Source organism: Ochlerotatus camptorhynchus, unplaced genomic scaffold, assembly GCF_037179485.1.
Source record: "Ochlerotatus camptorhynchus isolate MF236.1 unplaced genomic scaffold, CSIRO-AGI_Acam_v1.1 ptg000176l, whole genome shotgun sequence".
NCBI lineage: Eukaryota > Metazoa > Arthropoda > Insecta > Diptera > Culicidae > Ochlerotatus > Ochlerotatus camptorhynchus.
The window spans coordinates 4,859,914-4,886,465 of NW_027040666.1; the positions used below are offsets into that span (position 1 = coordinate 4,859,914).

Consider the following 26,552-nt stretch of genomic DNA (forward strand, 5'->3'; position numbering starts at 1 on the left):
ACAACAACAGCAAAAATAACAACAACCACAACAACAACAACAACAATTTTGGCAACAACAACAACAATAACATATCTAACAATCATCGAAACAACAACACTAACCGTAACAGTTTCCGCAGCAGTGTTAGTCAGAATAGAAACAACCTACTGCCACCTGATCGAGAGCTTCTTGCGGCAGCGAAATATCGGTTTTCCAGACCGCCGCAGGCTAACTATCGACCCACGATGCAATTCCAACGAGGGGAAATCTTAAACCCCTACCCGGCGTGCGATGTTTACCCACGTACCGTTCCAGCGCACTTGCATAACGGGATGGCTGCAACTGCATCATGCGAGGCGTGTGTATGCAGGAATTCGTGTTTTGTACGAAATTGACGCACCCCTTGGAGGAAGACAATGATCCGGCAGACCCCGACATTATCCAGGACTTGACGACTTCTCTACATCAAGGAGAGGCACTCGTTTTTTCTACAAAACTGACACACTCCATAGAGGAAGAAAATAACGAAGATCACAACACTTTGCAGAACGAAACAAATTCGGAACATGGATCAGGGGTAAATAATTTTGATAATAGTTTTATGAATGACAGGTTACCATCAACTTCTTCACCTAATCTTCAGACCAGTACAGAAATTTTGGTATATTGCCAAAATGTTAACCGCATGAGAAGCGCCGGTAAAATGAATGAAATTAACAAAAATATATTAAGTTCTACTTACTCTGTCATAATGGCTAATGAAACAAGTTGGGATGATAGTGTGAGAAGTGAAGAAGTTTTTGGTAACAATTATAACGTTTATAGAGACGACCGCAATTTTCAATGGTCTGGAAAAAATCGGGAGGTGGAGTATTAATAGCGATTTCGACCCAATTGAATTCAGAAATTATTATGGCTACTAAATTTAAAGAATTCGAACATGTATGGGTAAAAGCGCAGGTAGCAGACGAAACACATGTTTTTGCTTCGGTATACTTTCCTCCAAACAATGCTCATAAGGACACGTATGATAAGTTTTTTGGAAAAGCGGAAGAAATTTTGTCTAGTTTACCCCCTGAAGTAAAAGTTCATATATATGGGGACTTTAACCAACGCAATGTTGACTTTATTTCTGATATGGACAATGAAAGCATCTTACTTCCAGTCGTTGGGGAAAATGAAACACTCCATTTCATTTTTGACAAAATTGCAAATTTAGGACTCTATCAAATTAACCATGTGAAAAATCAACAAAATTGTTATTTAGACCTTTTATTAACAAATACTTATGAAGATTTCTGTGTGACTGAATCGTTAAGTCCCATATGGAGAAATGAAATGTTTCACACAGCAATAGAGTATTCTCTATTCGTTCACATAAATGAAAGAACCAACTACTGCGAATTTGATGAAATCTTTGATTACAATTCAGCAAATTATGATAACATTAGAAATAGATTGAACATTGTCGATTGGCAAGCAATATTAAGAACTGCAGGAAATGTTGAATGTGCAGTTGACGTATTCTACAATGTGTTGCTTGAAATAATTCTTGAAGAAGTGCCAACTAAAAGAAGAAGACGTCAGAGTCATGCAAAACATCCAGTTTGGTACAACAGGGAACTGAAAAATTTAAAAAATCGAAAGCAAAAAGCGCACAAATTTTATAAAAAATATAATAGTGAAGAAACTTTGGCATACTATTTAGACATTTGCGATCAGTTAAATTTGGCCGTGAATATGGCATTTGAGGAGTATAATTTAAAAACTGAACTTGAAATAAAATCTTGTCCTAGAAACTTCTTCAATTATGTGAAAACCAAATTAAAATCTGATAATTTTCCCTCAAAGATGCATTTGGACGATAGGATAGGTGAGAACTCGGATGATATATGCAATTTGTTTGCAAATTTCTTCCAAGAAATATATACTACGTTTTCAGAAGAGGACCGTGACCGTGAATATTTTGAATCATATCCAGAATTTTCAAGTGACATCAGCGTAAGTCAAATCAAGGTTCATGATATCTTAAAGGGTTTAAACAATTTAGATGCATCTAAAGGTCCTGGCCCTGACGGTGTTCCGCCAGTTTTTATGAAAACTTTAGCAATTGAACTTACTGCTCCATTATTTTGGATTTTCAATATGTCACTGGAATCCGGAAACTTCCCTAAAATATGGAAAAACTCGTTTTTAGTGCCTATCTTTAAATCGGGTAAAAAATCCGACATACGTAATTATCGTGGTATAGCTATTATCTCTTGCATTCCGAAACTTTTCGAGGCGATTGTAAATGAAAAACTCTTTCTTCAAATTAAAAACAGAATAACTACTATGCAACATGGCTTCTTTAAAGGCCGTTCAACAACTACGAATTTGCTCGAATTAATTAACTATTCCTTGAATGCAATGGATAACGGAAACCATGTAGAATAGTTGTATACAGATTTCAGCAAAGCGTTTGATCGAATTGACATACCCATGCTTCTTTTTAAACTTCAAAAAATGGGAATTCATTACGCACTCCTCAAATGGCTTGAATCATATTTAACTGACCGTCATCAAATAGTAAAATACAAAGGAAAGATATCAAATCCCGTTGATGTCACTTCAGGAGTTCCTCAAGGCTCCCATTTAGGACCACTTTTATTTATTCTCTTCGTCAATGACATATCTTTCATTATTAAGAAATTGAAAGTTTTAATATATGCTGACGACATCAAACTTTTTTTAGAAATAAAAGATGCCAAAGACATCATCACATTCAAAGAAGAAATTCAAATATTCCATACTTGGTGTCAAAAAAGCCTGCTACAATTAAATATAAAAAAATGTAACTCCATTACCATTAGTAGAAAACAAAAGCTACCCGATATAACAGTCACTTTAGGAAACCAGATCGTAGAAAAGTGTGATAGAGTCAGGGATCTAGGTGTTATTTTAGACTCAAAACTTACTTTCACCGATCATTATAACACAATTATTAACAGAGCTAACAACATGCTTGGTTTCATAAAACGTTTCTGCTATAACTTTCACGATCCGTATACGATAAAAACATTGTACATTGCTTATGTAAGGTCGATATTAGAATATTGCAGCATAGTTTGGTCACCTTTTTCAATCACACACGAAGAAAGAATAGAGTCCGTTCAAAAGCAGTTTCTATTGTATGCACTCCGCAAGTTAGGTTGGACTGTATTTCCTCTGCCATCTTACACAGCTCGGTGTATGCTCATAAATATCCAAACATTAAAAGAACGTCGTGAATTTGCTATGATTTCTTTCGTAAACGATATCGTATCACATCGAATTGATTCAATAGAACTATTGTCATCCTTAAATTTATATACACCATCTAGGCATTTACGAAACAGAAATATATTTGCTACAAATCGTCATCGTACGAATTATGCCAAATTTGGACCCTTGAACCAAATGATGGATACATATAATAAGCACTGCGATAACATTGACTTTACAATGACAAAAACTAAATTAAAGCAATATTTTAATTCGTCGCATAACGTCAACTAGAAGTAATGTTTTAACTTTTTCTTAAGACATATTATAAAAAATATAAACAAAGACAAAATTGTAAAAATAGCACTTAAGACAACAATTGTAAAACGGTCTACACTGATTGACGACAAATAAATAAATAAATAAATAAATAAATAAATAAATAAATCTTAGCAAACCGCCGGTAAACATATAGGGTTGAGCACTACTTCGGCGTAATCGCCTTTTTTTGGCCTATCGAGCAGAAAACATAAAATAAATCCATTGTTTCAGAGTTAGCAAATCAATTATGCGTTTGGTACGATACTTTAGTTCAAAAGCTAACGAACGAAGTCAATGAGAACGCGTGATATGAAGGTGTGCACCCATTTTTCTCAAGCACAAAAGAAACGCTCCGACCGAATCAATTTTTATCTTCATCCGATAAGCCGAAGTGAATTCAATGGCGTTTCAATGCAGGGGCCTGGCTGGCGGCCATGTTTTTGATGCTTTCATCTGCTCTTGTCTTTCTGCTAACAACACGATTTTGCGTCCCTGTCCTTCATGTATACGTCAGGCGGGCCGTAATTAAATAAGGCCCGTGTTCTTGCCTACTGTCAAACGTAAAGGATTGATATGGGGTTGCCAGTCTCCTGTTTCAATGCATTAGGCCCACGGGGGCAACAATCAAGCATTTCGTCGTAGCTCACATCAATGTGATGAATATAGGGGTTAGGATGACTGCATAAGACTACTCTTTCTAGCATTCTGCACTGCGATGCAAGTGTGAAAGAGTAAAATGTATTGTTCTGTCAACCTCGGTCAGTTTTACCGCTGTCAGTCAAAATCATGTGAACATCTCGCTTAACATTTGAAAAGGGCCTATCAACTTTTGTAAACAAAACTTACTAGAACCTATACGCACGAATCGGGCGAATTCCCCCAACCAGATGATGTTGTTTGTTTGCGTGGGCGTACTTCGCTTCGAGCGTATGGATCCTAGCAAGTTTTGTTAACAAAAAATGATAAGCCATTTTCAAATGTTACGCGAGAACTACGGTGCATTTATATGTGGTAGACAGGGATAGAGTCACCCTGATTAGTCCTGATTTAGAATCCGTAGGCCGAGTTTAGTGTCATGAAGTCGTACTAGATTTTCAACAATATCTCAACAACTTGTTTCTCTTTATCAATTCTTACGAAAGGTAAACAAATTTAGAAGTCATCTGCAGTGAAAATATTCCATTTTGTGAAAAAAAAAAATTCACTAGAAAAATAGAGGCAAAGGGCGTGTTGTGATGCTTAGTAGGCCCAAAATGAGATCTAAGCACTATGCTGTTTTCATGAAGAACTTTTTTTTAACGAGATCCAGCAAAATAAAATGCCGATGTGGTGGTGGTGCCAATCTTGGCAATAAAAATAAGGTGTGTATGAATGGCATTAAGGGGAAGTTCACCGCACCGAAAAAAATTAGTACGTTTTAATGTTTCTAAAAATATTGGAAAAAGATATCAAAAATCTAAAAACACCACATTTTGTTCTAATTTTTCAAACAAAATTTACGTGCAAAAACATTTTTTATTAATCATCATGGCATAAAGTTGGACTAAAAAAAACCACAAAACATCGACTGTTCGGTTTTGCTGAGGATCAAATTTTTTTCAAGATGAGATAAAAACAAAATTTTTACGTGTAATTTTTATCCAGGAATCTAAGGAAAAACTGATTTGCTTGGATTTTTTAAAAATTTATTCCAAAAATTTTACAAAAATAAAAACGTGGCGGAAAAAAAATTCTCGGGGCAATAAACTTTCCCTTAATGAATGCAGGATGAACATTTTGTATATTAAGAAGAAACAAACATTTTCTGTAGAATAAACTAAGTTGACAACACCTTCCCCTATATTCGGTTACTATTTAGCCGAATAACAGCGTACTTAATCGGCTAATTGCATATTTAGTTGACATTCGGCCCGCATATCTCCAATAAGGGGCTGTTCATAAACTACGTATGCTCTTTAGGAGGGGGGAGGGGGGGTTGACAAATGTCTACGGTCCATACAAATTTAAAAAAAATGTTTGGACGAATGTCTACGCGGGGGAAGGGGGGTCTAAACCTCTAAACATCTGTCTACGCAGTTTATGAATAGCCCCTAATGATTCGCAACTCGCAAGTGACGGTTTATTAGAAACTAAACGCTGTGTAATGGATATTCGGATCTTAGCTACTAAATTTAAACGTTGACGGTAAAACTTGTCTTATTTGTAAATTACAATTAAAAAGCAGTAAAGAAAGTTCATTCATGAACATCTACCAATAGTAATTTAAACAGTACCCGCAGGACTTACGTCTCAACTATGTAGTTTGGATGTACGACTAGAAGAGGATCTTCTTCTTGCGTTTCTTTTTCACCGAAAGTGGCCGTCTTCAATGGAATGATTACTTGATCCTGTGGAATAGAGAAGGTAGATTAGATAAAACTGTGATAAAAGACCATTTTCAGAATCATACATGGTAAATCAATCGGTCGATGACTTTTTCTATCAAAGTTTTCCGTTCAACCAGTTCTTCTTCAGTCTCAATCTGCTCGCCAACTTGCTCCAGGTACCAGTTTATCAGATCGGACTTCTTGACTCCCTCTGATTGTGACTCCTCACTTTCAAACCGTGCCTCTTCACCACGCATGTGAATGACCAACATGTTGGACAGGTTTCGATACTCATCGAAGGATAGAGTCAATTTTTTTTTCGAAGCAGCATCATGACCGTTCTCCGTATGACCATTTTCTTCATGGCTATCTTGCTGCGGAGTCCCTTCCTCAGCATCTATTGCCAACGCCAGTTCTGCATCTTCTTCATCGTCCAGATGAATATCGGGTTGTTCGACACGGATAATGGATTTGTTCAATAGACGATAGGATTCTTTAACGTGCTTTACCGTAACTTCCTCGCAACATTCAAGCTTAGCCATTGCTTCACTCAAGCGAATCATGCTCTCCAGCTGACGAACAGTGATTCGCCATGTGCTCTTACCAGATGTACCAGTATCACGCTGTCGCAAATGACCATAGTTTTCTACCAGCAATTCCATCGCTTCGTTTGTGATAATCGGCTTGAACTGTCGGGCAAACATGATATAGCGCAGAACATCTTCCCGCGTGTAAACCTGATCGATACGATCTTCGATGTTTGAATGCAAGTCAACGATTTTTCGAGCAATTGCATAGTCTACAACCTCGTTGCATTCGTCAACCAAGATGAAGAACAGATCAAACCGGGACATGATGGGAGCCGTCAGTTGGATATTCTGTTGCAGTGATTTGGAACGATCGTATCGACCACCAATGGGATTTGCAGCTGCCAAAATAGAGGTTCTGGCATTTAGAGTTGCCCGCACACCTGCCTTAGCAATCGAAATTGTCTGCTGTTCCATAGCTTCATGAATTGCCACTTGGTCATGTGGATCCATCTTGTCAAATTCATCAATGCAACAGATTCCATTATCGGCCAACATTAGAGCACCAGCTTCGATTACAAAGTCGTAGCTTTCTTCGTCCTTAACAACGGCTGCCGTGAGACCTGCTGCAGATGACGCCTTTCCGGATGTGTAGACGGCTCGGGGTGAAAAATCAGCCACCTGTTTCAAGAACTGCGATTTGGCTGTGCTAGGGTCACCTACGACACAGCAGTTGATGTCCCCACGCAGAGTTGTTTCTACAAAAAATAAACAATTTAAGAAAAATACGATACCAATAAACGATGAACCTACTTTCATGGGTGGTCTTTGCAACGCCACCAAACAACATTAGTAGAATTCCTCGCTTAACCTCGTCGTTTCCATAGACCGAAGGGAATAGACTGGTAATCAAATTCTGATACAGTTTTGGGTCGCGAGACATTTCATAGACCTTGTTCCACTCAGCGTCGGTCATGTGTTTCTTCATGTCTTCTGCTGTTACTTCACTCATTGGCAAATCGGTTCCACCGAATCTGGATGAAGTGGCTTGTACCGAGCATGCTAAGAAGGCCATCTTGTAGTTCAAGTCGCGAACACCAAGTGCTTTAAGCCCTCGAATGCCTTCAACGGCATTGTCGCCGTGTTTATGTCGGGAACCGATCTCGGCCTTAGCTCCTGGCATCTGAAGAGCACCGACTTCAGGTACTACGATCAGTGTGCCGGTAAAATCGTACCGATCTCCAGCTTGAACGGTTTCAACAATTTCAGCACGCAAAATAACTTCCACCGAACGAGGGATGCAACCTCGTGGTAGTTCGGCTTGTGTTTCCTGAATGCGAACCTTTTGAAAATCGATGAACTGAGATTTATCCACTTCCAGCATGAAACGTCGTCGATTGGCACAAACAGGATTGCGACAGATAGTCGGATTGGTAAACTTGAACTGTTGCTCGACATCTCGTATTTCCGTTTGACAATCCAAACAAACAAAGGTACCGGAGATAAGTTCCGGATGAACTGGATGTGTACGCACAACTTGGCCAGAAATGCGGATCAAAGTTCCGATCTTTGAAGTTGTTAATTCTCGCACTTTATGACGCGTCGGAACGTCGGTAAATGACACATAACATTCCTTTTCCTTTTTTAGCTCGGTCCGATCTTTGGCAAAATTAGATACGGCTTGACACAGGAATGGAAAGATCCTGTAATACTCTTCGATAATAGTGGTGGCAAGATTCTGGTTGTACTTTTCGACATCCTCGAATCCAACTTCCAAGGTCGAGCGATCTGGGTTGATCAAATCGGCCACCGCTTTCAGGTACTTTAGTTCACAATCTTCCTTAAATCTTAATCAAAACTACATTAGTTCAATCAAATCCTTCAAGAAATTTAAACAAAATGCTCACTCTTCTAAAAAATCCTGGAACAATTTTTGACACCGCACTCCAACTTCATCCTTCACCCGAAGTTGTCCCACTTGCGCATCCGCAACATCCATTATAACTCCTGTAAAACTCCTTCACACAGCACTAAACTGAATGACAACGTAATTTTTAACAATTTATCAACTGATTTACGGAAAACTTGTAAAATAAGGCACAACACAAAATTCACGATGCACGATGAAGCAAAGACGAATCGTCTGGTAACTTCAAAGGCAAAAGCGCGCCAAAACCGTTTGTTGACGCCATTCAAATGACAGCTTTGATAGTCAGAGCTGTGCGATGCCACGGTCGTTAAAAACCTCGTTAAAAACCGAGGGGTTTCTACCAACATCTACCAGCGTTAATTACCAGTCAGTAAAAGTCAGATTACCGAAAATTATTCTAATTGCTTTTCAATTAATTAAAATTACTTTATTACTTGTATCACTCTCGATTACCGAAATTGGGTTGCTTAGGGGTATTGAGGTAAATATATACAATATTCGTTATCTGCATTAAAAATGGAACTCAAATCCAAAATTTCATCAATTTAGGTAAACTGGAACTATTTTAAATAAGCAAAAATCACCATTTTAGCGCCCCTTGGTGGGACTTTATATGGGAGTGAGCTGTCATCGAATAGATTCAGTGTCAACGATCAAAAATTTAAATCTTGATTTAAAAATCGAGATGATTGCCTATACAGGATCGATAAAAATATGGTTGTGCTCAGAAAGCGAAGCTCTATCAGATGATGTATAAAAATCGGTATATTTTTCGAAGTTTAACAACCCAATTGGCTTTTTCCATGATAATAGAATTTGTTTTTCAAGAGATATTTTTGACAGTTCAACAGTCGCTAGTCAAGTTTGTCGAGGAACACAACATTCTCCTACCGGAACAGTTCAGGTTCAGTAAGGGGCACACGCTTTGTCTAAAGGCACTTTTTTGCAACATTCATGTACCTCAATTTTTTCATCACATTAAGTTGATATTGATATTGATGATGTGAAGGTTTTAAAATATTTCATCTTGGGTTTTTTGAGAAAAAGTGTTTTGAAGTATACTTAGGCGTTTATGAAGGCGTATAATTATTGACGATACAAAACTGTTGAGGATCGAAACAAATTGAGCAGAAAATGATTGAAAAGGAGGTTAAAGTTGTCAAAATACTACGTTTTACTGGAACAGTAAGATTCTCTTTTCGGTACCGTACACGGATACGAATTTTGTTCATTTAAAACAAAAATATAAATTTTTATTCTCTAAACATATGAAGTATTCAATGAAATGAAACAATATAGGATTTGGATAAACGGTTTTTAGCGTGTCATGCCTTTTTATTTCCTTCTTGTTTCTTTCGGAAAAAGTTGCCCCAGCTTTGCTCAACCTACCAGAACACGGCCATCCATTCCGAATCCATTCCGGATCCTCCTCCGATATCGAACATGGAAAGAAACCGGTATGAGGACCAGTGGCAGAAACCGAGGCAGAAACGGCAAAACGACGCTAATAACACAAATTTGCACCGGTTCCACTGAACTGGAACCTCCGGACACCCACCCCGACGGGTCCTCGCATCCCGGACCAGGACCTCAATACCCACAGGTCACCCTTAATCGCACCCGAAAAAGAGCAGGAATTAAGATGCCCTGCCCGAAGATCTTTTTTTTTCATTTCTTTGCAAACCGTTTCATTTTGCTTTACCCTGCACTCAACTACTAAAATAATTCCAAAATATGTATGTTTATTTTAAACATGAGAAGCATGTTTAAAATAAACATATTTATGATTGTTCGCATAGCTGTCAAACCAAACAAAAATAAATACGTTTATTTTCAACACGAATATTTTTGAAATAAACGTAACATTATTTTTATTTTAAACATTGATTTCACATGACTTCAAACATGGAATACGTTTGAAATCAACCTAATTTATGTTTGTGGCCAGAACAAACTGAGTTTACGTTTAAATTTACCTCAAATATTTTTGTTACGACGATAGTTTTTTTCTGCGTGTAAGATATCGTAACTTTGTCGATGTTTAAATAAATAAAATAAGTTGATAACAATAAGCGGCGGCGGTGGTGTAGTGGTGAGCGTGATTACCTCTCACCCCAGCAAGCCTGGGTTCAATCCCAGTCGGCGCCGCCGGGATGTTCTGAGGCATAACATCTCTGATCACGCCTTCCTTCGGAAGGGAAGTAAAGCCGTTGGTCCCCGGTTCATGAGTTGATGGGTCGATAGGTAGGGTCCAGGTGTGGGAGCTGCCTCCCTGGCATCGGTAGTGTTATGTTGTATCTGGGAACACTGGGTCGAGTAGAGCAGAATAAAATGTGGAAGGAAGAATGGATTAATAAAGTAGTCCTCGATTCGTGAACATGTGTTTCATTGTGTTCGTTGACGGTGCACAGTGAGATTTTCGTGATCAAGGGGCAAGACACTAGCCTGCTGGGAAAGACATCATCGGTGGATCTTGGTGTGCTGAAAATTAATTGTGAAGTGTTGCAAGTTATGGAAGACAAAGTTGCGAATATTGGAAAGGCAAAGGATTTGTTAGTGACAATCAACATTGACCGGAATGTCTACCCGGTACAACAGCCGTGTCGACGACTACCAATACCGTTGCAGAAGACTGTTGACGGGGAAATCCAAAAGCTCCTCGAACAAGGCATCATTGAACCAGCTACAGGTAAGATCACTTGGGCTTCTCCTTTGGTTGTCACACCCAAAGACGGAGGGCGTCGGGTGCGTTTATGCGTGGATATGCGCAAGGCAAATACAGCGATCATTCCACAACGACACCCCTTGCCTACTTTCGAGGAATTGATGCCATATTTGAACGGATGTAAATATTTCTCCAAGATCGATTTGAACCAAGCTTTTCACCAGCTGGAACTCACCCATGAGTCGCGAGAAATCACAACATTCGTCACCTCTAAGGGGTACTTTCGTTTCAAAAGATTAATGTTTGGAATGAATTGCGCGGCTGAGATTTTCCAGCGAGAGCTTGAAAAGATCCTTAAGGGCTTGGAAGGAGTTGTGCATTTCATCGACGACATTTTAGTTTCTGGGCGTACGAAAACTGAGCATGACCGAAGAGTAGCTGCGGTAAGAAAGCGACTAAGAGATCATGGATTAACCGTGAACGAAGGAAAGTGTCAGTGGGGACAAAAGAGAGTGACGTTTCTAGGACACGAGCTTTCTGAGGATGGTATCTTGCCAACGGAGCAGAAAATTAGTGCAGTAAAATCGTTCAGGCGTCCAGAAACAGCAGAAGAGGTGCGTAGCTTTTTAGGGCTCGCTAACTATGTGGGAAAATTCATCCCTCATCTATCCACTATCAGTGCACCACTGCGTGCAATAATACGAAAAGGAGTTCACTTCCAATGGACTAAGGAAGCAAACAAATCATTCGTCGAGATTAAGGATGCTCTGTCCAACCCGCGGCATCTTGGATTCTACAATGCGGACAGCGATACCACATTAGTTGTTGATGCAAGTGCGACAGGTCTTGGGGCGGTGTTACTGCAAAGCGACAATGACAAACGACGAGTGATCAGTTATGCTAGTAAGAGTTTGTCAAGAACGGAGCAGAAGTATTCGGTGCTAGACAAAGAAGCGATGGCGATCTACTGGGGAATCGGACGTTTCGAAATGTACTTGAGAGGAAAATATTTCACCGTGATCACCGATCATAAGCCGCTGGTGAGAATATTCGCCACCGATTCAGCTCCTAATGCACGACAGCAAAGATGGGTTCTGCAACTACAGGGATATAGTTTTAAGTTGGTGTATGCTGCTGGGAAAAGCAACATAGCCGATCCGTTGTCCCGATTAGCTCAAGACGATGGCTGTCGTAGTAATGACCGTGACTGTGAAAGTGATCTATGTGCCACGATTGAAAGTGCCTTACCATCCACGATGTCAATGACAGAAGTTATCCAACACTCAGAAAATGATGCCGAGTTCCGGAAAGTTCGCGATGCAATCAACGCTGGAAAATGGAGTTGTGAACTAAAGCAGTACTTGCCGTTCCAAAATGAGCTGTGCTGTGTGAATCAAGTTATTTTGCGACTAAACAAAATAGTAGTTCCTGAGAGTCTCCGTGGAAGGATTTTGGATCTTGCTCATAGTGGTCACCCAGGCAGCAATAAAATGAAGCGGCGACTGCGAGCATCCGTATGGTGGCCGGGAATAGACAAGGATGTGGAGCAGAGATGTAAGAAGTGTATCGAATGCCTAGCCGTTGGAACGGGTTCTAATCCGGAACCACTGCAGATTCGAACAATGCCTTCGAAGCCATGGAGCCACCTGAGTGCAGATTTTCTTGGACCACTTCCGAGTGGAAGATTCCTATTCGTACTGGTAGATTACTACAGCCGATATTGTGTGGTGGAAATAATGTCCACTACGACTTCCGCAGCCGTTATACAGCGTTTGGAGCGTATATTCACTCGACTCGGACTACCCGATGTACTGACTACGGACAACGCAGCCAATTTCTGCAGTCAGGAGTTTAAGGATTTTTGCGTCGATAACGGGATCAAGCTTGCCCACACTACACCGTACTGGCCGGCTGCAAATGGTGAAGTAGAGCGGCAGAACCGCTCGATTTTGAAGGTTTTGAAAATCGGACAGATGAAAGGAGAAACGCTGGAGCGATGTCTGCAAGAATACCTATATATGTACACGGTCACACCTCATTCCGTGACCGGTGTATCACCAGCGGAGTTGATGTTTGGGAGAAGGTTCAGAGATAAATTCCCACAAATAAGTGAAGACCCGATATTAGAAGACGAGATTAAAGATCGGGACCTGATGCATAAGTATCAAGCCAAATTGTATCGTGACAAAAGAGTGAATGCACAAGAATCGAATATCGGAATTGGAGACCAGGTGTTAATGAAGCAGCAACACAGAATGAACAAGCTTGCTCCAAACTTTCATCCTGAACCAGCTGTGGTAATCGACAGAAATGGAAGCAACGTAATAGTCCAAACAGAAAAAGGTGAGATTTATCGGCGAAATTCTTCACACCTCAAAAGGATTCCGCAAGACTCGATCGACCAGAGTGGTTCGGTCAAGGGTTCGGTGGATATACAGCAAGGATCCAGCTCGTCAAATTCCAGCAAGTATGGCCGAGTATCATCAGCAACCACATGCACCTCTATACAAAAGAACCATTTACCAGAATCTGCTGAAGCAGGCGAGGAGGATACGGAGAACATTCTAACTCGTTCAACAGAGCTGACGGGTAGTACAGTCCGACCCAGACGTCAATCAAAGGTTCCGGTAAAGTATAAAGATTATGAGATGTAATTTGATAATTGATTGGAGGGCTTTACATTTTGTTTGAGAATGGGAGAAGATGTTATGTTGTATCTGGGAACACTGGGTCGAGTAGAGCAGAATAAAATGTGGAAGGAAGAATGGATTAATAAAGTAGTCCTCGATTCGTGAACATGTGTTTCATTGTGTATCCGAATATAACACAACAGGTAGCATTGGTGCTCAGCACGGAAAACAAGATCGACGGAAAAAAATAAAGGAAAAAAACAGAAAATTGATTATATTTAGCAACTGCAGCTCGAACTGCGGCATACTTACTTACCTCAAGTCTCAAGATTCTCGGCAATTTTGCACTTATTTTCCGAAATTCACAAGTTTTGTTATTGTTTACATTTTTGTCCTGCTGAATACGAGGGAATGGTTGGTAGTTATTTTTGCATTCATGGCCCGGAAAATGGACACAGCAAATAAATGCTAAATTAAAATGAACTATTGTTGGCTTCATAATAGAATATTGTTATTTTTACAATAGTTGCAGTTGAAAAGTGGCTTATTACAACAAAAAGAATCCTATTTTGAATTTATATGAATAAGTATTTCTGAAACAACAAAATGCAATATAATGTCAACCGGAATTATTTGTTTAAATACAACTAAAGTTTTGTTTGGTTCAATGCAAACAATTTAAACACTTAAGCTTCATAACAGTTTTTCTTAAAAAACCCAAGGTGAAATATTTTAAAACTATCACATATATGATTGTTAGGATCAATTTTAACATCCTGTGAAAAAAAATCTGAGGTACATGAAAGTTGCAAAAAAAGTGCCTTCAGACATAGCCGAGGGGGACGACTCTATCTACGATGCAGAAAATATTGTGCTATGCTGTGGCTAGCTGCGCGCACGCTGAGTAGATAGAAAGAAGATTGATGACGATTCTGAAGATTTCCTGCAAAAAGATGATGCTCGATGCAAGTAGATGCAACAAATGAAAGAAGATTTTTCGAAGATTGATTCGCTAGTGTGAGATTTGTTGAGCATCTTAACTTGAGATTTAGATGTGTCGCCCCCCTCGGACATAGCGTGTAACATAAAGGGTTTGCTGGACACCAACAGGTCAAACTGTTAGCGTCACAGTCACAGGTACGTACGCACCACCGTCAACATCGGAGGAGGAGGAGAAAATAATTAAAATTATAAAACAACAACAAACTTAATTAATTTTGGTATCCATGAAAGATACGTATTTCGACTACAATGTGCAGTCTTCATCAGTGTCATTCCCACTAAAGAACTTATCAAAATCTAACCCCCTTAGCCTTAAGTACTCATCCCCTAGATAAAAAAGTCAAGATCACAGGTATAAAAATGAAACTACAATGTGTTGAAACGGAACCTACCTAACTAATCTTTGGTTTTAATTAGTTAGGTAGGTTAAGATTCAACACATTGTACTTTCATTTTTGTACCTGTGATCTGCTAATTTTACTAATTTTCAGCAATTTAAATTTGGTGTGTAGGTCACCTTCAGGGTCATCCACTTTTGCAACCAACGTGATTGCAACAGTTGCTTGTCATTTCCGGTAGAAACAATATCGATAATCACGGTTTACATGGGTCAATTCCACACCCAAGTAACATTGCAAGTTTTATCACGGTTTTAAAGCATGCTACAAGTCTAAATCATAGTCTGCAGAACCCTCATAAAACCCCAATTGCTACTTGGGCAGGAATGGTGACCAGATACATAGCGTTCTACAAATCATCCTCCTTGGATGAGCGATATTCATAGCCACCGGTAGCTCACCCTGGTTAAGTAATCAGGATGCGTTCAATAAATATTATGATGCCCTATTGTGCAGTCTTCGACATATTAGATAGGCTTTCTTTAAACATTGTTTTATATTCATTACATTATTCATCTTACAATACAGGTATACCTCAATATAACGTAACTGTAACTTTTGAGTTCCATCGTCGATATCTCACAAATAACAATTCAATTATTCAAATTGAAATGTAGATGGAGAATATCTCCGATGGTGTTATTACTTTGCTTGATATAATGATTGTTTGCTAGAAATCAGCGTTGGAAGTCAAAAGTGACAGTTACGTTATACCGTGGTATAACCAAGGAATCAAAAATATCTCCAAATGACAAAATAACAAGCGATCAACGAACCGAATAATAACGCTATGTCAGAAGTTGAAAACAATAATGATATAATCTTCACCGTTCTTTTTCATGACAAGCAGCTCGTGCGACCCGACTCATTCGGGGCGGTAGAAGGAAACGAGCAAATTGTTGGCAAGCTGCTTCACGAAGTAAAGCCGAAGATGATACACGTGTGTTAATGGGAATTTTTTTGTTATGTCTTTTCCCGATTCATATCAAGCTATGTCCTCATCCGTGTATATTGCAACAAAGCAGGCAAGCAATATATCATTATCCTTCTACCACTCGGATCGAGCTTTGTTACAGAGCGAGTTTGTCATGGTAGTCGTAGCAACCGTTTTGTCTGTATCGTTGGTTGCTTTATGTGTTTGGATTCGCTGGGTATAACTGAATACATTTCAACAACCTAAACCCAATCCTCAACCCCTTCGAACCTTCCTCTTGGCATAGAACGCATAGAACAGAATCAAATTCGACACCTCAAAGTAGTTCACCTCGAGGACATCGATAAACTTTTTTTTCAAAATCCCCGCTAATCTTCATGTAGCCGTCCTCCGCTTGCAGCCGATTGAACAGTTCCACCTGGTCCTCGTAGTTGTTATCGCTGTAGTACTGTACCATAATCAACGCCGTGGATGAAGAACCGCATCCAGCTCGAAGGAACCCATCCTATGGAGTATAGCTAAGGAACCGGCATGCACCAGGGCTACAATCAGTCTTCTTGGAACAAATTTGGTTTGGTTTGATATTTTGGTGAAATTTCCGTGGTGCAGCAGTGATTTTAGGCTGTATACATCAATTCGACAGTGAGCATGCATAAGGGCCTATACGCGATGATCGATTCTCTTCGTCGATTTTCTCTTTTGTTAATAACTCCCTAGATTTAACGTTTCTCGGTGCGTTTGCTGTTGCTTTTGATAGCCAATACAACCTGTTACTACTCTGCATTGAACAAATTCTTGAAAATTGTTTCGCTTAGCTGTAGCAATGCAAAGAGAAAATCGATGAAGAGAATCGATCATCGCGTATTCGCCCTTATGAATGCTCACTGTCGAATTTATTTTTACCACGTTTCGTTTTCTTCGTGCTTTTTCCGTTACACGAATTCCGTTTTAATATATTGGCGTTGACGGCGACTCTGTAGCTCTTTACTCCTATGAGAAAATCCATAAGCAAACGTCAGACTGTGCGTGAAACATGGCGGACTTTGTACTATCCTTTCACTCCACCGAAAATTCCCATAAGAAACTGTCTATATTTGCTGAAAGAGCAAATTTTTCGACGGTGCCGTCAACGCCAATCGCGTGTGCTCTCTCATGTTCTGTTTATAGAGCTGTGCATCCACCGGTAGAAAATCAACAATATGCACTGAACAACATTATTGCTTTCTTTTCACAATGTTATTTGCGTTAAATATTATTACGCATTGATCCACATCATTTGCAATCAATCAAGACAGTGAAAGCTGATCAATGATTCTAGTCAGATGAGTTTTTCTTATAATCCTCATACCATTCACCCACTACAGAAACTCAACATTTTGGCTCAGCTCTGGTACTATCTTCGGTCCCAAGCTAATCGATGCACCCCTCGAAACATAGGAAAATCCTTGAACCCCGCATTTTATCTGTCAAACTTTCATAGCGAATCAAAACAAACATAGTGTAGTGCTAGAATTTCAACTGGAATAGGGTATGTTAATCGATTTGCTTGGGACCAATAGGCTACCCGCATAAACAATAACCATAAGAAGCGCCTAACCACCAATTCGGGATATAATCCCAACTTTATGTGGTACGGTCGTACCATCTATGATATCGTTAGTGTATGGTACCCGTTTATTAGGGTAGTCAAGTGATGAGTCAATTTAAGATCGTTAGTTTCCACCGGTTGGTAATTTATTTATTTATTTATTTCGTCAACCAACGTAGACTAGTACAATTAATACAGTTTTGTTTTCTTAAATATATATTTATATAAAAAAGTAGTGTCAGCTTTCTTGTCTTTTCTTTTATGAGTTTTTATTTCTTATGGAATAAAAATATTGCTTTAGTTTATGCCGAGACATTGTAAAGTCAATGGTTTCGCAGTGTTTATTGTAAGAGGCCATCATGCGGTTTAATGGCCCATATTTTGCATAATTTGTGCGATGATGTTTTATGGCAAATAAATTTCGATTTCGGAGTTGCCGAGTGGGTGCATGGAAATTTAATTTTGATAAAAGTTCTGTTGAGTCAATTCGCTGCGAAACGATATCATTTACAAATGAAACCATTGCATATTCACGACGCTCTTTTAATGTTTGTATGTTTATAAGCATGCAGCGTGCTTCATATGATGGAAGAGGAAATGAAGTCCAACCTAATTTACGAAGAGCGTATAATAGAAATTGTTTTTGTACTGATTCTAATCTTTCTTCGTGCGTGATTGAAAATGGAGACCATACAATACTGCAATATTCCAGTATTGACCTCACATAGGCAATATATAGTGTTTTAATTGTGTAAGGGTCCTGAAAGTTATAACAAAAGCGCTTGATAAAGCCTAGCATGTTATTTGCCCTGTGAATAATTGTATTGTAATGGTCTATGAAAGTTAGCTTAGAGTCTAAGATAATTCCTAAATCCCTAACTCTTTCACATTTGTCTACAGTTTGATTTCCTAATGCAATTGAAATATTTGAAGTTGTTCTTTTTCTACTAAATGATATTAAGTTACATTTTTTTACATTCAATTCTAGTAGACTTTTTTTGCACCATATGTAGAATATGTGTATTTCATTCCGGAATATATTGATGTCTTCTTCATTTCTTATTTCCAAAAAGAGCTTCATGTCGTCGGCATAAATAAGTAATTTAAGTTTTTTGAGAATGTAAGATATGTCGTTTACGTATAGAATAAAAAGGAGAGGTCCCAAATGAGAGCCTTGGGGGACGCCTGAAGTGACTTGAATTGGGCTCGATTTCTTTCCGTTGAATTTAATTATTTGTTGGCGGTTAGTTAAATATGATTCAAGCCATTTCAGGAGCCCTGACTTAATTCCAATTTTTTGCAGTTTAAAGAGTAACATTGGTATGTCAATGCGGTCAAATGCCTTGCTAAAGTCTGTATAAAGAGCTTCTACGTGATTTCCATTATCCATTGCATTTAATGAATAGTCTATAAATTCAAGTAAGTTGGTCGAGGTCGAACGACCCTTGAAAAAGCCGTGTTGCATGTCAGTAATTCTATTTTTGATTTGGAGAAATAATTTTTCGTTGATAATTGACTCGAAAAGCTTAGGAATGCAAGAGATAATGGCTATACCACGATAATTACGTACGTCAGATTTTCGACCAGATTTAAAGATAGGTACTAGAAATGAGCTTTTCCAAATTTTAGGGAAGGTTCCGGATTCTAGGGACATATTAAAAAGCCAAAACAATGGAGCAGTGAGTTCCATTGCTAGACATTTAATAAATACTGGAGGAATTCCGTCAGGTCCAGGACCTTTTGAGGCATCTAAATTTTTTAAAGCCTGCAAAATGTCCTGCACTTGAAGTTGATTGAGGCCAATGTCCCTTGAAAATTCTGGATAAAATGCAAAATAATCGCGGTCACGATCTTCTTCAGAAAATGTCGTATAAATTTCTTGAAAAAATTTTGCGAATAGATTACAGTTTTTTTTCCGAACTATCACCGACATTTTCGTCTAGATGCATTATTGAAGGAAAATTGTCAGATTTTAATTTCGTTTTTACGTAATTAAAGAAGTTCTTCGGACAGGACTTTATTTCACGTTCAGTTTTTGCATTATATTCTTCAAATGCAGTACTGATAGCTAAATTCAGTTGATCGCATAGATCCAAATAAATTAATAAATTATTACTACTATTGTGTTTTTTATAAATTTTATGTGCTTTTTGCTTCCGATTTTTCAAGTTTTTTATTTGTCTGTTAAACCAGACTGGATTTTGTGTGATTTTTTTCTTCAAAGGTATTTCTTCCGAAATTATTTCTGTTAAAATTTTGTAGAACACGTCTATACCAATTTCGACATTTCCTACATTCCTTAAAATTAATTGCCAATTGACACTGTTTAATTTAAATTTTATTTTTTCGTAGTCTGCTAATTTGTATTCAAAGACTTCTTCGTATTCGCAGTCGTTGGGTCTTTGGTTTTCATGCATAAATAAAGAATATTCGATTGCTGTGTGAAACGCTTCATTTTTCCACAGTGGATTTAATGATTCGGTCACACAGAAATCTTCATAAATATTCGTTAGTAAAAAGTCCAAATAGCAATTTTGTTGGTTTTTGATGTGGTTAATTTGGTTCAGTCCTAAATTAGCAGTTTTGTCAAAAATGAACTGCAATGTTTCATTATCCCCAACGACTGGGAGTAAGATACATTCATTTTCAGAGTCCAGAATGAAGTCAGCATGGCGTTGATTAAAGTCTCCATAGATGTGAACTTTAACCTCAGGAGGAAGCTCAGATAGAATTTGTTCAGCACTTTGGAAGAAGGCTTCATAAGTGCTTTTATGAGCATGGTCTGGTGGAAAATACACTGAGGCGAACACGTGCGTTTCACCGGCTATGTGTGATTTCACCCAAATATGCTCAAATTCTGTAAATTTTGGTGTAAAGATAATTTCTGAGTTAAAATTGGCCGAAAGAGCTATAAGAACTCCACCACCTGACTTCTTCTGTGTTGCATGAAAATTTCTGTCGTCTCTGAATACATTAAAAGCATTTCCAAAGATTTCTTCACTTTTTACGCTTTCGTCCCAGCTTGTTTCAGTTGCCAAAATGACCGAAAAGGATGAGCATAATAAATGTTGATAAATTGGTGCCTTTACTGACTAAGCTTTCTGAGGCCCTGAACCTGCAAGTACTTGTGGTACCAAAGGTACGTATTGTCCAGCCATTTACAAATCGAATCCATTCCTATCATTTGAAATAATCCTGACGATTACCGGGTTGGTTTGTATATGGAATTTGAGGATTTTTTTTAATTTTCCGGCAAAATGGGCCTTAAAAATGGAAAACATTTTTCAGATTATATTTTTTTATGGATTGCTAAGATATTGCCGATTAAGAAAAAAATAGTATTTGGCGCCAGATTATTAGTTTTAATCTCGGTTTTAATATCATGCTGTGGCTGTCAGTTGCGATGATTAGTTATGATTTTTCAAAGTACGTGATGTCCGAAAACATCAACTATTTTTTTTCTGAAATATTCCCCACCCAAAATTTTTAGAATTTGTTTTTTGTTCATAGAATCATAGTCTCTACCTGTGGTAAAATTTAATAAAATTCTGAAAATATTCAGACCAAACCTGTTCGATAATAAACAAAATTTCCATTTGTAATGTTTATATGTGGAATGTTTTTTCATGTTTATAAAAAAACACCAATTTTAAATTTGTTTAATTTATATTCTTTAAGAACCCATACCTTATCATATTTGATATACATTTCTTGCACATCCTCTCAAATTTTAAAAGATTAATTACGCTTTTTTAGAACTTTTTATCAGATCGCAAACTACCCTCTCATCTAAATCGTACGCATGCACATTATTCCTGTATGCCTTTGGATTCTCCAGCTTACGTTCAGCAATATCTTTTTCAAACTCTGCTTGGCTCACTTCTTCGAAGCTTTTTCCTTTCCCGAAAAATATATCCTCCGAATAGACACGATCCTTCTGTCTGTACGTGCCATGAATAACATCCCATAGAAAAATGTTGAATCCGAAATTCACATGAAAATACTGATGATGATTGTCGTGGAACATCGTATCCGGTTGCCAAGGCTGCCACCAAAAAGATTTGATGTTCACTCCGCTATGGTTCATAATGCCATGAGCATACGTGTAGATTTCGATTAAATAGAAAGCCGCTGAAAATATGAATATATATTATTTAGTTGTTATTTTTAAACAATCTGTTCTACAAAATTGTACCCCAATGCGTTGGAATTGTAAATATTGGCAACAGCATAGTAAGCTGTACGTGCAATATCTCGACAGGATGAATCGCGGTAACTGAAAATGCAGTTGGTTGCTTGTATGTGTGATGCAGTTTGTGGAAATGCTTATACAACCAAGGCCAATGGTAAATGCGATGCAACCAGTAGGTTAAGTAGTCCTGTTTTAAAATAACAAAAGAGATAATGGTATTAACATTGTGTTTATTTTTGGAAGTTAAAAAAAAGTTCAACTTACCTGGTACAAAAATATGACAAGTATCTGACCAAAGAACCACCACCATCCGTACTCATCCCAACGGTAGTATAAAGTGAGTAATCTTCCGTTGTTCATGGCGTAACATGATAAAATTCCACTTAAGCAGCTCATTATCAGCATTGAAAATCCACCAACGAAAATTTCATGAAGTTCAAGTTCGGGAGATAAAAATTTCTCCGGTTGACATTTCCATTCATGCGGTCGGTCACGCTTGTTAATGTAGTAATACCACTGAGTAAACAAAAAATTATCAGCCAAACCATTACGTGCATTTTTTTTTAATAATCATACTCACGTGAATGAACCCACCTACTCCGAAATAGATTATAAACGAACCCGTGATTGCTAAGCTCAAGTAATGGGGCAAGCCTGTGAGGTTCAGGTATTCGAGTACATCATCAGCTTTTGTACCACCTGTTCTATTCTCCCGGTCAACGCTATCGTTCGGCGCTTGAATACTGTTAAGCTCGTCTACCCCTTTGATGTGTTTGACCAAATGTACTGCAATCGAAATCCAGTCACCTAAACTCGTCAAGATAACGAATACAGTTTAGTACAAATCAATAAAATATGCACCAACGAACAATAAATAAGGCGAATCACCGATATGTCTTGAAAGATTGTCATTTTTTTGTGACCGCCCAAACAGGTGTTAAATCAGAACCTCGTATCAACTGAATTTGATCACTTAATAATCCCAGGTACGAGTCTTCTTATCTAGTCGAGTGCGCTTATCAATGTCATGAGGACGCGTGGAAAAGCTTGTTGAATGAAAAAAAAAAAACTTTTCCAAATTAATTTAACGATAGAGAAATGTGAAAATTTCTTAAAGTCGGAAATTATAGAGAAGAGATGAGTGTTGCGAAGTATCAATTTTAAATCCAGTGATATTAATGGGAGGAACACTGGGAGAGATCATTTCAAATAGATCAAACACAAGCTGGTATTTTCAAAATAACGGTGCTGGTCTCTCATAATTTTAACTAGAAATTTGCCACATGCGATATTGACGGATAATTTTCTGTTATAATATATTGCTCATTGCGATTGATTATAAGTGCGGAAACGCTTATAAATGTTGATATTGATTATATTATAAAATTGATTCTTACATCGCCTTGTGTGTAATGTGATTTTAACGACATATGTGCCATCATAGAGGCCATCATTTTATTTAACGCTTCGAGCACCACATTGATAATAAACTTGACACTTTTTTTTTCAAAATTATGTACCTCAGATTCTATTCATCCGTTTTCTAATGTTTTTATACCGTTGGAAAGGTTGTTTCCTCAAATTATTATTTATCTGTTGGTCACGCTACCTGTTTTTAACATCAGACCGTCAAATCCGGATTAATTTTTTATCCTTGATTTGTTTTCCGTCGTTCTTGTTTTCCGTGCTGAGCACCAATGCTACCGACACCAGGAAAGCAGCTCCCACACCTGGACCCTACCTATCGACCCAGCAACTCATATACCGGGGACCAACGGCTTTACTTCCCTTCCGAAGGCAGGCGTGATCAGAGATGTTATGCCTCAGAACATCCCGGCGGCGCCGACTGGAATTAAACCCAGGCCTGCTGGGGTTAGAGGTAATCACGCTTACCACTACACCACCGGCGCCGCTAGATTAGTATTTTTGACAAAATTTTCCAGAGACCAGTACTTTTTCAGCACTGAAATTAAAAACTCGACTATGTGGAAATCTATTGCATATTTCATAATCTTTCAGGAAAAATAGTAATGGGGAAATTGCGCAAATTAAACTTGCTGCACAATGTTTCTGGTCTGGTAGCATAAATTAATTGAAAATATTGGTTGATAAAATTATTTACAACATTAATATTAAAAAAATCAGTATCGCTGAAACACCAACCAAACGAAATTTTAGGTGATTTACTTTCATTTGGCTAGTTTCAAAATGTTCTATCGAGGGTTGTTTTTCTACACATATTTGGGTTTAAAAGTTAAATTTTGGACGTCAATTGCACTAAAACATACAAAAAAAAAATGTTCTAGACCCCCCTGATACAACATTTTGATCCTAGTCTCATATAAATGGGGCAAGCATAAGCTTTCGTTTGATCCTAGTCTCATATAAATGGGGCAAGCCTAAGCTTTCGTTTAGTGATCGTTTAGTTTCAGATATCCTGTTTTTTTTTTTAAATAATAAGGTTTTCTTTCCCGACACTATGGCTAAAACAGCTAAAACAACTCGAAAAAAAGTGATCCGCCACCACGAGGCATACCCAATATGAAAGGGCAACTAATATGCTTTCTTACAAGATAAAAACATCAGAATTCAGTTTAAAATTTCCAACGAGTGAAATTAGTGAACAATTTGATTTTGGTTTGATGATAAAATAGGATGTTAAGATTCGGTGTTCAGTTTCCAAAGCTGGAATCATCTGTTCTCCGACCCCTAAGTATTAATGATGTTTTTTTTTCAGAAATTATCCACTTTTGAAACTAATAATATAATTAGTTAAAAAAATCTTAACTAAACCTTTATGATATTGGTGATTTTGATCACTATGATAATAAAAGGTTGGTGTTTTAAAATTAGTAAGTTTCACAGGCAGTTTAATTTTCTATTAAAATAACATCCATTATGTACGTCTCGCTCTAAGAGGGTATAGGAAAAACGTGACTATTTTGGGAGGGGGATGATTTCCCAAAATTTTGCGGTACACACTTAACGAATGCTCACTAAGGGTAATCCATGAAGTACGCCACGCGCAAAGGAGAAGGACGGGGTAGATATCTGTATCAATTTGTTTTCAGTTGTTATCGCATAACTAATGTAGTTATTTATTTTATTTATTTATTATGATTATAGTTCATCTGACTTGGTATTCTCAATGAAACACTTAATTATAAATGAAGTCAATCATTAAAAATTAAAAATTGACCGACAGCAAACGATGACGAAATCTGGAGGCATTGATGTCAAAGTGAAATAGGTCAGATACTTCGTTGAATTTATGAATCAACCTAGACTAATTTTGTTATCAGTTGTTATCATGAAAGAATAAGAAATTATGCAAAGTTAGTTCAAAACAACAAATATTATTTGCATTGTAAGAAAAAAAAATCACTGCCATTCATATATCAGTTATCAGTGCAAGGTTCTTATATCAAATCTATAAAATAATTTGAAGTTTGTTGAACAAAGTGCATGGAGCACAGGATTTGTTATCAAATTGCTTTAAATGATAACTGAATCAGTATTTTTTGTGATATCCAAGGAGTATTATTTTGATATAATTTTTGTTATGTTGGCTGTTTATTCAACCTCATTTGCATGGGAATTCATAAGATATAGGATAAAAATGACGAAAGGGGGAGGAGGAATATTTGTTTCCTCAATTTCACCCTCTATTATAACGTACTTAAAGCATAGTCCCTTATGAGTAATGTATTCAGTCCACATCAGGACCATATTTTCAGAGGTCTGACTTGAAAGATAGATCCAACTTAGTTGGTAAAATAAAATCTGCTGATAGCAGCATCTATTAAAATTGAAATAAATCTTTTCATTATTTAAATTTACATACCTTTAACACTGGAGGCCATTAGAAATACTGCAAATGCTGCCAGTAAATTCCGTATGTACTGAGGTAATATACCCCAAAATCTATCAACGGTCGATGCATAGCGCTCTATCCAACGTACTCCGTCTATCAAAGGATCTCTGAACAATTGTTTGGCACATCCTTCCCTTCTTGAAGCTTTTTTCCCGTTTTGACGCTTTTTGGCATTCCTTTGTTATAGGAAATCAGTCAGTTAATTATTTCACTGTACCAAATTGATTCATAAAGACGGTAATTTGAATCACCACGACCGTTTACTTACATCACGTTAAACACTCATAGCCTCAATACCTACTGCTCAATGTAACCTTTTGTTCTTGAAACAGTTTCGAAAATATACTAAAACATGCCAAAAAAAAAATGCTGCTTTTTATATCGTGGGAAATTTGGGTTATCAAATGATGACCATAAAGTTCGAACGATTTGTTTAGGTTTCTTGCTGTCACTTTAATCAGCCGATAATCAAACTCCTATCGGCTACACCATAATTCATTAGACGACTCTTGAAATGCAGTATTTTAGAGAGTATACATCTATCCTGTTATCAGTTTAACGCTTTGTTCATTAAAAATAATAATAATACTGTACATTGGTCCTGGAAGGAAACGGGATCATCGCCTTGTATGAGACAAATCTTAGAAGCAATATCTAGGGTCACATTGGGAAATTTGAAACGATATTTTTTTCGATTCGAGCAAGATAAATTAAATGATCGAATCGAAAAGTTTTCTTCTTCTTCTTCGCATTTCAAGCTTATTGCATATCGCATATTAGCTTATTGCGTGCTCTCAACTTAGTGTTCTAGATGCACTTCCACAGATATTAATTGAAAGCTTTCGATGCCTGTACCATTTTGCATTGATATAATTGTGTGGCAAGTCCAATCATACTTAT

The 26,552-nt window shown here is 37.7% G+C and overlaps 3 protein-coding genes across 3 annotated transcripts; 1 reads left to right on the plus strand and 2 right to left on the minus strand.

Annotated features, from left to right (window-relative positions):
• Nucleotides 1-5,753: 5,753 nt before the first annotated feature.
• On the minus strand, nucleotides 5,754-8,578 carry Mcm6 (minichromosome maintenance 6). The gene is made up of 4 exons (XM_065222571.1): nucleotides 8,347-8,578; nucleotides 7,253-8,286; nucleotides 5,996-7,197; nucleotides 5,754-5,933 (listed from the first exon to the last, which is right to left on the minus strand). The coding sequence occupies exons 1-4, from the start codon at nucleotides 8,436-8,438 to the stop codon at nucleotides 5,829-5,831; spliced, it is 2,433 nt and encodes an 810-aa protein (XP_065078643.1). The 5' UTR covers nucleotides 8,439-8,578; the 3' UTR covers nucleotides 5,754-5,828.
• A 2,302-nt stretch (nucleotides 8,579-10,880) lies between these two features.
• LOC135701791 (uncharacterized protein K02A2.6-like) lies at nucleotides 10,881-13,688 on the plus strand. The gene has a single exon (XM_065222719.1). The coding sequence runs from the start codon at nucleotides 10,881-10,883 to the stop codon at nucleotides 13,686-13,688; it is 2,808 nt and encodes a 935-aa protein (XP_065078791.1).
• A 7,640-nt stretch (nucleotides 13,689-21,328) lies between these two features.
• Nucleotides 21,329-25,933, minus strand: LOC135701792 (uncharacterized). The gene is made up of 6 exons (XM_065222721.1): nucleotides 25,921-25,933; nucleotides 25,623-25,828; nucleotides 22,359-22,585; nucleotides 22,043-22,294; nucleotides 21,782-21,965; nucleotides 21,329-21,717 (listed from the first exon to the last, which is right to left on the minus strand). Coding segments are annotated over exons 1-6 (1,260 nt in total). The 5' UTR covers nucleotides 25,923-25,933.
• Between the last annotated feature and the right edge of the window lie 619 nt (nucleotides 25,934-26,552).

Excerpts from the sequence above, each read along its gene's own strand:
- LOC135701791 (XM_065222719.1), top strand. The coding sequence starts at position 10,881 with ATGGAAGACAAAGTTGCGAATATTGGAAAGGCAAAGGATTTGTTAGTG.
- LOC135701792 (XM_065222721.1), bottom strand. Across the intron at positions 21,966-22,042 it reads TTGTCATATTTTTGTACCAG|GACTACTTAACCTACTGGTT; the intron begins GTAAGTTGAACT and ends ATTTTAAAACAG. Across the intron at positions 21,718-21,781 it reads TACAATTCCAACGCATTGGG|CGGCTTTCTATTTAATCGAA; the intron begins GTACAATTTTGT and ends TCATATTTTCAG.
- Mcm6 (XM_065222571.1), bottom strand. The coding sequence starts at position 8,438 with ATGGATGTTGCGGATGCGCAAGTGGGACAACTTCGGGTGAAGGATGAA. Across the intron at positions 7,198-7,252 it reads TGCAAAGACCACCCATGAAA|AAACAACTCTGCGTGGGGAC; the intron begins GTAGGTTCATCG and ends TATTTTTTGTAG. Across the intron at positions 5,934-5,995 it reads TCGACCGATTGATTTACCAT|GATCAAGTAATCATTCCATT; the intron begins GTATGATTCTGA and ends TCTATTCCACAG.